Source organism: Pygocentrus nattereri, chromosome 1 (assembly GCF_015220715.1).
Source record: "Pygocentrus nattereri isolate fPygNat1 chromosome 1, fPygNat1.pri, whole genome shotgun sequence".
Lineage (NCBI taxonomy): Eukaryota > Metazoa > Chordata > Actinopteri > Characiformes > Serrasalmidae > Pygocentrus > Pygocentrus nattereri.
In genome coordinates this window covers 56,329,722-56,342,750 of record NC_051211.1, presented here as the reverse complement: position 1 = coordinate 56,342,750, position 13,029 = coordinate 56,329,722, and the positions used below count along the sequence as shown (strand labels likewise).

Sequence of the window (13,029 nt, the reverse complement as noted above, 5' to 3'; positions counted from 1 at the left end):
TGAAGCCAGTCTGGTTATAAAAATGATAACAGGACATCAGAGCCAGAATTACTCTTTTAGTACTTTTACTTTATACTTAAGTACATTTGAAGGGAAATACTTTAGTACTTTTACTCCAGTGGAGGTCTAAAGGGAGGAGCTTCTACTTTTACTGGAGGAATATTTTACCTTGGGGGTCTTGACTTTAACTAGAGTACATGGTTTGTGACCTTCGTCCAGCTCTGCCATTTAAGGATGTTAAACTCCACATTAGGTATGTTTATGTACTGCAATATGTTTATGTACACATCATGTATGTGCACTGCAGGAGGGACGGTACATACTGACTTACTTATTTAAAAACAGGACACAAATTTGCTAATCAGAATAATTATGATTCGCTAAATATTCACTAAATAATTAGAAGTAAAAGCACATGTATCTCACTGCCTGCATGTTGAAGATGGTAGTTTGGGAAATGATCATGGGCCAGTAACGAGTGTGGCGCTCCAGCTGGGCTTTGGCTCGTTCAAACGGCGCTCGGCCAGCAGCGTCTACGGGCATGTCGGGAAACGGAGTGAGACGATTCTCCCTCATGAACTCCCCAAAGTCCTGCAGAAAGGAAAGAGAGGATAAGAGAATATAAATTAGAGACAAGCCTGAGCTCCACGCAAGACTGAACAAACAGCCATGATGCCTCTTTAATTCTCCTGGGCATGTTTTGGTTTGTCCGTCTGAATTTTCGTGACCAAATCGTAAGGCAAATTATTCAGTAACTGCATGAAATAAATGTCAATTTATTTATTTATTTATTTATTTGTAAAAGCCCCTCAAATTAACAGAACGTGTGTTTTATGATCTCCGCATTTCACAACACGCTCACAATTTACTGCTGAGAGCCAAAAATCTGCGCCGCTCTTTGTGTTGTTCTCTAAAAGTGATGTTTCCAGAGCAGATCACTGAAGAGACGCCGTCTGTTTATAGTTTAGAGCCGAGATTTGGGGAAAAACGGGTCGACTTTCAGTAGAAAAACAAACTGAGTTCAGCTTCTTTTATTATAAGGGTTTAAAATGACGTCACCGTCTATTAGACTGGAGAGAAGAGCTACAGCCTCACACGACGCCCAGCTTCTGAATGGAGCTTATGGAGTATGAACGTTATGAGGAACATGACGGAGCGCGTCTAGGAACCACCGGTGGTCCCGAGGAGTTTAAGAGGTAAAAAGAAAGAAAACTGAAGATAGACACTTTTAGGGTTGTCACGGTTACCCAACTATAAGTGGTTACTCGGGCTCCCGTGTGACACAACCATCTATTGGCCCTATTTTTAGGAGATCGTGAGGTCTATACCCGGTGATGCGACAGCCATCTGTGGCCAGGAGTACAAGAGAGCACAAATCAGTCCTCGTTCCCTCTAGGAGGGTCAGATGGCCCCCCGTCCACGTTACCTGATTAAAAAATGTACTGATAAATATAAATATGGTCTTCTACACTGAAGTGGGCGTGGAAAAATTAGACTGAGTCCTAATTTTTAATTTTTTGTTATCAGACCATTTGAGCCAGAACCATCTACTCTAACAAATTCTCGACCTGAACACCAAATGTGTGTGTGTGTGTACATATTTACACACACACACACACACACACACACACACACACACACACACACACACACACACACACACACACACGCACACATCCCACTACTACACTAGTATATCTGCATCCATGTCCTTGTCTTAATGCCTATGTACCAGAGAAGGAGCCCGAATGCGTTCGGTTATTTTGTGCCTTTATTTCTGTTGCCGTCATGTTCTGCCACAATTCTGTGATTATTTTAACAATAAAGAACTTGACTAATAATGTCATATGAACTTCACCATCTGAGAGTCTCTGGTCACTTCTTATCCTGCCTTCACCTCTGAAGCCACTTCGGCTGACGAGCCTGATAAACGAGAGCTGAGACGTGTTTTTTCTCGAGTCTGTGGCGTGAGGATCTTAAAATTTTCACCAAAACATACAGGCAGCTTTCTGTAGGTATGATATCTGCAGCACTGAGCATGTTGAACCAGCACAGCCATGTTTCTAGAACAATCACAAACAAATGTGGTGTTGATGTACATTTAAAAAAAAAAAAAGATGGTGCTTTGAAGGTTCTTTAGTAAACAAAAAAGGGTTTTATATATAAACACGGCATGATCAAAGGGTTCTTTGCATCATGAACAGGTTCTTCAGATTGGTGGAAAATGTGTATGAATGTGCTATACATGGTTCTATATAGAACCTTTGTGAAAAGGGTTCTACATAGGATCCAAAGGGGATTCTATTGTTACAAGTATAACATCATAACAATGATTATAAAGGTTTAAATAACATTCCTCCTTCGTTTCTCCTCCCGCGGGGCGGACGGGGAACTCACGGTGATGCGGTAGTCGGTGACTCGACCTCCACAGCCCTCGCTGATGGAAGGCGGATCCTCCAGCGTGGATCGGGTGCTGTTGAGCGTGTGCAGGAAAATCTCCCCGCCGTGGCAGCTCAGCATGTGACTGATCACCTTCGACCCAGATTTGCGGGGCTGCTCTAAAAGTACCGAACGACCTGAAACGAGAAGAAAGAAAAGGGTTATACATTCTGCAGGCGATTTCCCAGAATCCCTCTCACCTTTCCTTTCTTAGATCTTCTGTTTAATACGACTTCTAGATCACTGCAGGTTTTTCCCTGAGAGAATAAACTTTACATGATATGCAGCTGATAAACTGCATGAAGTTACTGAGTAACACAGTGTAATGTTATTCTATGTAAAACTTTATTTGAAACACCGTCATATGCAAAAGTTTGAACACCCTTGGACCACCCAAATATCGCGTTTAGTTGATTTACTAAGTGAAAATATGTTCACACATCATCTCCAGAGAACACACATCATTTTTCTGCTACTTTTGAGTTTTAACATTTTGTGGAAAAAAAAAAAGTGCCATAACTTTTGCACAGGCCACATTTTATGTTTATTTCTCCCAAGCAAACAACAATAACTCTGCATTAAAAGGTGCAGAAGTGTGTTCTATGTAGAGGACGTGCTAATGTAATAATCAATCAATAATAATCAACAAAACTTCTGTATACGACCATATTTACTTTACTGCATTAAGGCCCCGTCCCATTTCACCCCTGTTTCCCCCGTTCTCGTCTAGGGGTGGGGGTCCTGATTCTGGTTGAGATAGAGGGGTGGGGTGAAGTGTTGGGGCTACATGATCCTCCAAACGGAGGTTTTTCAGAGACTCCAAACAGAGAGATATGAGAAAAAGAGAGAAACCGGCGAGACGGAGAACAAGAGACCAGAGAAACCCACAAATGTGGGAATTTCCTCTGTTAAAATCACAGTAATCCCTGTCTGATCTTAGTTTAATGGGGTTTCAGTGGATTTTGGTCGTTTTTCTTCATAACAAGCTGAAAAATTGATTTTAGCTGATGTCTCAGTAGATAGCCAAATGTCCTGTTCCACCTTAAATAGTCCAGCAGTACTATTCTTGCATCAGACCTGCTGCTCCATTTAAGGTGGAATGGGGAAATTAGAACAACAATCTGGAGAATCTCCGACTTCAGCTTCATATCACTGAAGAATTAGGGGGGGGTGATAATAAATAACTGCCCCCCTCTTTGAAGGCGTCTGATCCCTAAATGTAACTAAAGCCCAGCAGTGAGGAGCTGAACTTTCCCCTCCTCTGCTGTCCCTGCAGACGGGCAGGGTCGCCTACAGAGCGGCGCTAGTAGCTGTTAATGAAGTGATGCTCTTTTATTAGAGGGGCTCATTTCAGAGGAAGATCTCAACCACTGCCCTGTAGCTCAGTCCTAACTGGCAAGATGACCCTCAAAAACAAGGGGTAAGGGTAAAAATAAGAAATACGATGGGGCCCAAGACTAAGCATATTTAGATCAGATAATTATTAATGAGTTCAACAATAAACTCAAACGAACCATTTAGAAGGAAGTTAGTGAGGCACGAGGAGGGTCTGCTGTTGACGTCCACGGGAGAGATCCGAAACGCTCCGGTGCAGTAATGCAACTCTGAAACCCAACGTCACATCATCATAACAACGTCAACACAAACTCCCAGCGCATTTACAATGACGCAACCAGAACACAGCGTTTCCCAGAATTCTTCTTACCCACCTACACTGTTAGTGCGTGGGGTGCACCATTTCAGCGTGACCGTCTCCTTTAGACCGCTGTCCCTGCTGGTGCTGCCCGCCATGTGCAGATCACCTGTACACACACAGTCAGGAATACACTGATCAAACACAAAAATCGCTGTCATAACAAAATCTCACATCTCCGCGTTTCAGTTTTTCTTCATTTAATAATGTCAGCAGCTCTTTGTGTGAGCATATTATAATGAAGGGACCAATAGAAATAGCCCAAAACAACCTTGTCATATTTACTACTGACAGACATTAAAAGGTAAGCCTGGTTTCGGCTCCTCTCGAGAAGTTTCTGGAGATACGTAAAGACTGCAGTTTTAGATTTGGTGGTATTGGGACATCAGGTACTATAAAAACCTGGCCACACCCACGTTTGTCAGCGAATTTTCAGAACTGAAATTACATTCATTCCAAGGGAATTCGTCTCGATGAGCGTCTTCACACTGCAGACTGTCGAAGTGAATAAATTTAAAACAGCCAGAACACATTAAAGCATCGAATGTCAAAACTTTCCTAAGCTTGTAAAACGTTCATCATTATTGTGATAAATTACCTCACAATAAATCACGACAAGCTTTTCTGAGCAAATAACTTAATCACTTCCCAACTGATTAAAAAAAGCATAATTAGTTCTGTTTAAAGGGATTTATGGATTAAAGGGAAAATGTTCAACACATTTACAACCTCATTTCCAAAAAAGTTGGGAAGCTGTGAAAAATGTAAATAAAAACAAAAGCAAATTATGTGCAAATCATTTAAACCCTATATTTAATTGAAAATAGTACAAAGACAACAAATTAAATGTAAAAACTGAGAAATATTTGCCCATTTTGAATTTGATGGCAGCAACACACTTCTAAAAAGTTGGGACAGGGGAACAAAAGGATGTTAATGAGAGAGGCGGAGTCAGAAGTAAAGAGGAGGAGGGTCACCACTCTGTGAAAGACGGCACCATCAAATAGAGCAACAACTCAAGAAGAACGTCTCTCAACATAAAACAGCAAAGAGCTTCTGCTTTTCATCGTCTACGGTGCAGAACATCATTAAAGACTCAGAGAATCTGGAGAAACCTCTGTCTGTGAGGGACGAGGCTGAACACCAGTATCTGCTGGCCGTGATCTTTGGGCCCTCAGGCAGCACTGCATTAAAAACAGACATGATTCTGTAGTGGAAATCACTGCATGGGCTCAGAAACACTTCTGAAAACCACTGTCTATGAACACAGTTCATCACTGCATCCACAAACGCTGTTAAACTCTAAAACACAAAGAAGAACCCAAATATAAACAGGACCCAGAAACGCTGCCACCTTCTCTGGGCCTGAGCTCATTTAAAGAGGACTGAGGAGACAAACTTTTTTGGACCGTGTTGTTAACATCAAATTCAAAATGGGCATATATTTTCTCAAAAAACAATAATATTTCTCAGTTTCAGCATTTGATTTATTGTCTTTGTAGTATTTTCCTTTAAAAAACATTTACATGATTTTCGCATCACTGCATTCTATTTTTATTTAGATTCTGTACAGTTTCCCAACTTTTTTGGAAATGGGGTTGTAATTGGATTCATAGTTTTTCATAGTTTGTGGCACTACTGTGTCTGTTCCAACTTATCATTTGTCACATCAGTGATTACCCACTGTTAAAGGGAGTGGCTGAGCTGACGGTGTGACTGTAGTGAAAGTACAAGTCTGTATCTGGAGAGAGTGGCTGCAGGAGCTGTGCAGCAGCTTAGCCACGCAGCTAAACTAGCAGCTGGTTTCAGTATCTCACAAATATTAAGTGATTGCTGAGCTTTGAATTAGGTCCACATTCAGAGTGCTGGGATCTCAGAAAAGCCTTTTGGTTACTTCACACGAGTATTTATTTCTGCCCAGTGTCTGCAAACAAGTGTTGGATGTTTACAAATATCAAAATGCAATTCTAATTACATACAAAATAAATAGCTGTTTTGTTTGTGGTCAGTAATGTTCTTCCCTCTGTTTGATAGTTGTTTGTGATGTCAGGAATCAGTTAGCCCAGAACACATTGGGAGCTGCAGCAGAGGCTTTAAAGGCTCTGGAATGGGCATTATTCACTGGATTCAAGGCACTTTCGAATGTCAAATTTTTACAGCCTTAAACAGTGCATACCGCTCTTGATGAACTCTATGTGAGCGTCTCGATGGTGTAGAAGCTCCACGTCATAGTTAGCAGAGGTATTTGCATGTTGCTCCTCCTTCATTTTAACAGAGAAAACACATGTAAATGAAAGAAGTTAGTCAGGACTCACAAACACATCCACCAGCGCCTCGACAACTTTCTTCCACGGATCTGGGCTGAACTTCCCAAAAGTAAGTAAATAAGCAAGCAAGTTTTATTTCTAAAGCACTCTTAAAACGACTTGCGTTGACCTAAGTGCTGTACATCAAATCAGCACACACAAACAACACAACAGGTAAGAGATTAAAAATAAGAAGAAGAGTTACATGAAATAGGGAAGATGAAAGTGAATAAAAGAGGTAAAACAGAAGATGAATGTAAATATAAATATGTTTTTAGTCTTGATTTAAAAGCAGCGACTGAAGGTGCTTTGGTGAATAGTAAGCGGTAGAATGTTCCACAGCCTCAGAGAGTAGACTGCAAATGCACGATCACCCTTAAGCTTCAAACGAGCCCATATAGGAACAGCCAGCAGGTTCTGTGAGGATGATCTCAAAGCTGTATGGCGAGCCAATGAAGTGAAGCGAGAACTGGAGTAATATGGTCTCTTTTCTTGGCAGTAACCTAGCTGCTATAGTCACTTCTATAGGAGATGAATGCATGAATAACTTCCGCTAGGTCGTAAAAACAGTGAAAAGCCTTAAGCTTTGCAATGTGTCTGAGCTGGAAGAAGCTAATTCTTATCAGAGAGTTGATTTGTTTATCAAATCTGAGGTCTGAGTCAAAGATAACACCAAGACTTCTCACAGACGTCTTGACACATGGGGACGAATGACCAATGCTATTGGAGACACCATTAATGTGATGAGGACCACCAAAAATATCGTCTGACTTGCCTCCATTCAGCTGGAGGAAATGACAGTCATCCACCTCTTAATGTCCTCAAGACAACTGCATTAAAGAGCCACTGTTATTAGGTCTAATGGGAAGGTAAAGCTGTATATCGTCAACATAAAAATGAAGGCTGACGTTGTGCTTCCTAATAATTAGACCTTATTGCAGCATGTATAATGAAAAAAAGGTGGGCCCCTAATATAGACCCTTGTGGAACACCACAAGAAACATCAGCAGAGAACGAGACATAGCTGGCAGTATTCACTGAAAAGTGCTTAAGATAATATGTGAACCAACTCAGGGCCTCTCCCTGTAACCCCACCCACTGCTCTTGGCAACCAATAAGTATAACATGGTCAACCGTATCAAAAACAGAGCTCTTCCTTCATCAACAAAGTACTAAGTCATTTGTCGCCTTAAAGAAGGCAGATTCAGTGTATCGATGCGGAAAAGACTACTACCTTGCTATACGAGTTGAATACAGTATGTGATTAGTACCACCATTAGCTTGGGAATTCACAGCCAACAGCCCACTTCCCCACATGAAATCAATCTTTTTCTGAATCTTTATGTTCTATGTGTGAGGCGGGAGAGCGCCGTTATGTATCAGCCATGCAAACCAGAAACAGATGCTTTAGTAGCCACATTTACATGCAGCCTAATAATCCGATAATAAACTGACTGATAATTCAATTGGAATAGAGTATTCTACGGCCTAATCCAATTTCACCCCTTGCCCCTAACTTAGCCCTACCCCTCCGTTTTGTGCGTTCACGTCTAGGGTTAAGGTTGTCCCGATTGCTGTTGAGATGAAGGGGTAGGGTTGTCCCGATTGCTGATAAGATAGAGGGGTAGGGTTGTCCCGATTGCTGTTGAGATGGAGGGGTAGGGTTGTCCCGATTGCTGTTGAGATGGAGGGGTAGGGTTGTCCTGACTGTTGTTGAGATGGAGGGGTAGGGTTGTCCTGACTGTTGTTGAGATGGAGGGGTAGGGTTGTCCTGACTGTTGTTGAGATGGAGGGGTAGGGCTTTCCCAATTGCTGTTGAGATGGAGGGGTAGGGTTGTCCCGATTGTTGTTGAGATGGAGGGGCAGGGAGTCCCGATTGTTGTTGAGACGGAGGAGTAAGGAGCCCCGATTGTTGTTGAGACGGAGGAGTAAGGTGTCCCGATTGTTGTTGAAACGGAGGAGTAGGGTGTCCCGATTGTTGTTGAGACGGAGGAGTACGGTGTCCCGATTGTTGTTGAGACGGAGGAGTAAGGTGTCCCGATTGTTGTTGTGATGGAGGGGCAGGGTGTCCCGATTGGTGAGACGGAGGAGTAGGGTGTCCCGATTGTTGTTGAGACAGAGGAGTAAATTGTCCCGATGGTTGTTGAGATACAGGAGTAAGGTGTCCCGATTGTTGTTGAGATGGAGGGGTAGGGTGTCCCGATTGTTGAGATAGAGGGGTAGGGTTGTCCCGATTGTTGTTGAGATGGAGGGGCAGGGTGTCCCGATTGTTGAGATGGAGGGGTAGGGTTGTCCCAATTGTTGTTGAGACAGAAGAGTAAGGTGTCCCGATTGTTGGTGAGATGGAGGGGTAGGGTGTCCCGATTGTTGAGATGGAGGGGTAGGGTTGTCCCGATTGTTGTTGAGATGGAGGGGCAGGGTGTCCCGACTGTTGTTGAGATGAAGAGATAGGGTGTCCCGATTGTTGTTGAGACGGAAGAGTACAGTGTCCCAATTGTTGTTGAGACAGAGGAGTAAGGTGTCCCGATTGTTGTTGAGATGGAGGGGCAGGGTATCCCGATTGTTGTTGAGATGGAGGGGTAGGGTTGTCCCGATTGTTGTTGAGATGGAGGGGTAGGGTGTCCCGATTGTTGTTGAGATGGAGGGGTAGGGTGAAGTGTTGGGGCTATTTGGCCCTTCACACTGAGATTTTTCAGAGGCACTACAAACGGAGTGCTATGAGAAAATTCCCAGAATGCACTCATCGGCAAGACGGCTACAAAAGCGACCAAAGAGACACATAAATGTAAATATTTTCTCTGTTAAAAAGCTGCTGTGTTGTAAGAACCATCGTAATAGCATTTTATGGTCATTTCCTTCATAACACGCATATAAATCGCCAGTAATACGCTGATGTCTCGGGTGCTTCCTAGTGAAATTTCTTGTTCCACTTTAAATGGTGCAGCAGTTATGTTCTAGTTGCTGCACCATTTAAGGTGGAACGGGAAAATTTGATGATGAAGCTGGCGATTCAGCTTCATAACACCATTCTACCATTCATAACAAGAATTCTTTTCAGTCTCCTTCAGATAAATGGCATATATCAGTGTGAGATACCATTATTGCTATAATCTGGAGACAAAGCAGCAAAACACGTCCTGATAATTTTTCCAGGCTATTTTAAATATGATTCACCTGTCCTGTCATGTGACACACAAGTGAGATCACCACAGCTGGAAGCGGTTTATGGGAAATGGCCGGAAAACCTCGTCTTGTCTGTTTACGTAAAAGTCGGTGACGACAACTGATGATGTATCTGGTTCTTGAAAGGTCGTTCCATTTCATAGGGGGGAGATTTCAACCACTACCCCTTGTAACTCAGTTTCAAAGGGGGAGGGTTACACTCAAAGGGGTAGGGTAAAAATAAGAAATGGGATTGGGCCTATGTAAGCACTTCAATCGGAAAAGTCTAGTCCAATTCAGAATGCAATTTCTGTCCGACTGATCAAGGTGGGTAATCCTGTAAATAATCTGTTAAATAGAAGAGTAATATCTGTGTAAGCGCCTGAATCCGATTACATTCCCTATCGGAAAGTTTCAGTCCGTTCTGCATGTGCGTCGCGTCACAGTGAGAGTTTATACCGTTCAACACGGCGGAGCAGAAACTGGTCTGCAGAGGAGACGAAGTTCATGCTCTGATCTTTAAAAGACGGCGGTGGGACGGACGTCCAGCTTATGTGTCTCAGAGCACGACGTCTTCCTCTCGGCCTTCTTTAATAAGGACGTGTGAAGGACGTTTTCCTGAGTCTGACGTCATTTTAAAGCAGTTTAATGGTTGTCATGGTAACATCTGCACGTCATTTTGGATCAGATTACTTGTACTGAGCATGTAAACTTTGGATTTCCCATCAGATTGTTGAGTACACTGAGAATAAAGACCACAGTCTCAGTCTGTAATCAGAATGTATTCAATCGGATTAGCAAAAATCTTTGCATGTAAATCTCATTTTCCACAGAATATGACACTATTTTTATGATGATTTGCACAGAATTATTACAACCTGAGGTTATTTCCACAGCTTGTTTTAAAGAAGGTAAAAGGAGTTAAAATCGTTACTGAAGTGGGAGTGCAGACTACAATCACCGGCTGTGTTTAGACGCAAAGATTTTTGCCAAACCAAATGAATTCATTCGGATTATACAACCCCAATTCCAATGAAGTTGGGACGTTGTGTAAAACATAAATAAAAACAGAATATGATCATTTGCAAATCATTTTCAACCCATATTCAATTGAATACACAACAAAGACGAGATATTTAATGTTCAAATGGACAAACTTTGTTTTTTGCAAATATTCACTCATTTTGAATTTGATGCCTGAAACACGTTCCAGAGAAGTTGGGACAGGGGCGTGTTTCCCACTGTGTTACATCACCTTTCCTTTAACACTCAATAAGCGTTTGGGAACTGAGGACACTGATTGTTGAAGCTTTGTAGGTGGAATTCTTTCCCATTCTTGCCTGATGTCCAGCTTCAGCTGCTCAGCAGTCCGGGGGCTCCGCTGTCGTATTTTGAGCTTCATAATGTGCCACACATTTTCAATGGGAGACGGTCTGGACTGCAGGCAGGCCAGTCTAGTACCCGCACTCTTTTACTACGAAGCCACGCTGTTGTAACACGTGTAGAATGTGGCTTGGCATCGTCTTGCTGAAATAAGCAGGACGTCCCTGAAAAAGACGCTGCTTGGATGGCAGCAGATGTTGCTCCAAAACCTGTATGTACCTTTCAGCATTAATGGGGCCTTCACAGATGTGCCAGTTACCCCTGCCATGGGCACTAACACCCCCCCACACCATCAGAGATGCTGGCTTTTGAACTTTGCGCTGAAAACAATCCGGACAGTCTTTTTCCTCTTCGGCCCGGAGGACACGACGTCCATGATTTCCAGAAACAGTGTGAAATTTGGACGCGTCAGACCACAGGACACTTTTCCACTCTGCGTCAGTCCATCTCAGATGAGCTCGGGCCCAGAGAAGCCGGCGGCGTTTCTGGGTGGTGTTGATATGTGGCTTTCGCTTTGCATGGCAGAGTTTTAACCTGCACTTGTAGATGGAGCGACGAACTGAGTTCACTGACAGTGGTTTTCCGAAGTGTTCCTGAGCCCATGTGGGAATATCCGTTACAGAATGATGTGGGTTTTTAATGCAGTGCCGCCTGAGGGGTCGAAGGTCACGGGCATTGTGTTGGTTTTCTGCCTTGCTGCTTACCTGCAGAGATTTCTCCAGATTCTCTGAATCTTTTGATGATATTATGGACTGTAGATGATGAAATCCCTAAATTCCTGCAGTTGCACGTTGAGAAACGTTGATCTTAAACTGTTGGGACTATTTGCTCACGCAGTTGTTCACTAAGTGGTGAACCTCGCCCGTCCTTGCTTGTGAACGCCTGAGCCTTTCAGGGATGCTCCCTTTATACCCAATCATGACACTCACCTGTTTCCAATTAACCTGTTCACCTGTGGAATGTTCCAAAAAGGTGTTTTTTGAGCATTCCTCAACTTTCCCCGTCTTTTATTGCCCCTGTCCCAGCTGCTTTGGAACATGTTACAGGCATCAAATTCAAAATGAGTGAATATTTGCAAAAAAACAATAAAGTTTATCCGTTTGAACATTAAATATCTCGTCTTTGTAGTGTATTCAATTGAACATAGGTTGAAAAGGATTTGCAAATCATTGTATTCTGTTTATTTATTTCGTTTTATTTATATTTTACACAACGTCCCAACTTCATTTGAATTGGAGTTGTAGATTGAGACTGAGGTGTTTATTCTCAATCTACTCAACAATCTGATGGAAATCTACGTTTAAATGCTCACTACAAGTAACCAGATCCAAAAGTACGCTCATGCATAGAGTACCAGTGTTACCATGACAATCAGCATCCCGTGAGTCCAGTCAGAGTGAGATGAGCAGCAGTGAGCAGTGATTGTGTTTTTAACTGCTTTAAAATGACGTCAGACTCAGGAAAACGTCCTTCACACGTCCTTATTAAAGAAGGCCGAGAGGAAGACGTCGTGCTCTGAGACGCATAAGCTGGACGTCCGTCCCACCGCCGTCTTTTAAAGATCAGAGCATGAACTTCGTCTCCTCTGTAGGCCAGTTTCTGCTCCGCCGTGTTGAACGGTATAAACTCTCACTGTGACGCGACGCACATGCAGAACAGACTGAAACTTTCCGATAGGGAATGTAATCGGATTCAGGAGTTTACACAGATATTATTCTTCTGTTTAACGGATTATTTACAGGATTAACCACCTTGATCAATCAGATAGAAGCTGTATTCCGAATGGCCTCAATCAGATTATTCTGACTGAGTCGTAAAGATGGACGTATTCCATTATAAAGGAACTATTATTCAGATTATTAATGAATCAACAAGCTGCATGGAAATGCGGCTACTGAGAAACGGTGATAAAATTTGTATTACTCCACTTCCTTTTGCGCAACTAATGCTAAATAGGGCATGAAATGGTGTTGTTGGCAAAACCAATCACAACTGCGGTTTTAGATAAATGTTCATTTCAGTGGAATTTGTTGCAGTGAGTGTTTT

General features: G+C 42.6%; 1 protein-coding gene across 2 annotated transcripts in view; it reads right to left on the bottom strand.

Annotated features, from left to right (window-relative positions):
• Nucleotides 1–13,029, bottom strand: part of ints13 (integrator complex subunit 13) — a 45,157-nt gene that overhangs the window by 6,421 nt on the left and 25,707 nt on the right. For both annotated transcript variants that reach the window (XM_037542264.1, XM_037542268.1), the window contains 5 exons: nucleotides 6,309–6,393; nucleotides 4,149–4,241; nucleotides 3,954–4,043; nucleotides 2,398–2,576; nucleotides 427–591 (listed from right to left, as the gene is read on the bottom strand). In XM_037542264.1, coding sequence (XP_037398161.1) covers nucleotides 427–591; nucleotides 2,398–2,576; nucleotides 3,954–4,043; nucleotides 4,149–4,241; nucleotides 6,309–6,393 — 612 coding nt within the window. The remainder of the gene's footprint in view (nucleotides 1–426; nucleotides 592–2,397; nucleotides 2,577–3,953; nucleotides 4,044–4,148; nucleotides 4,242–6,308; nucleotides 6,394–13,029) is intronic.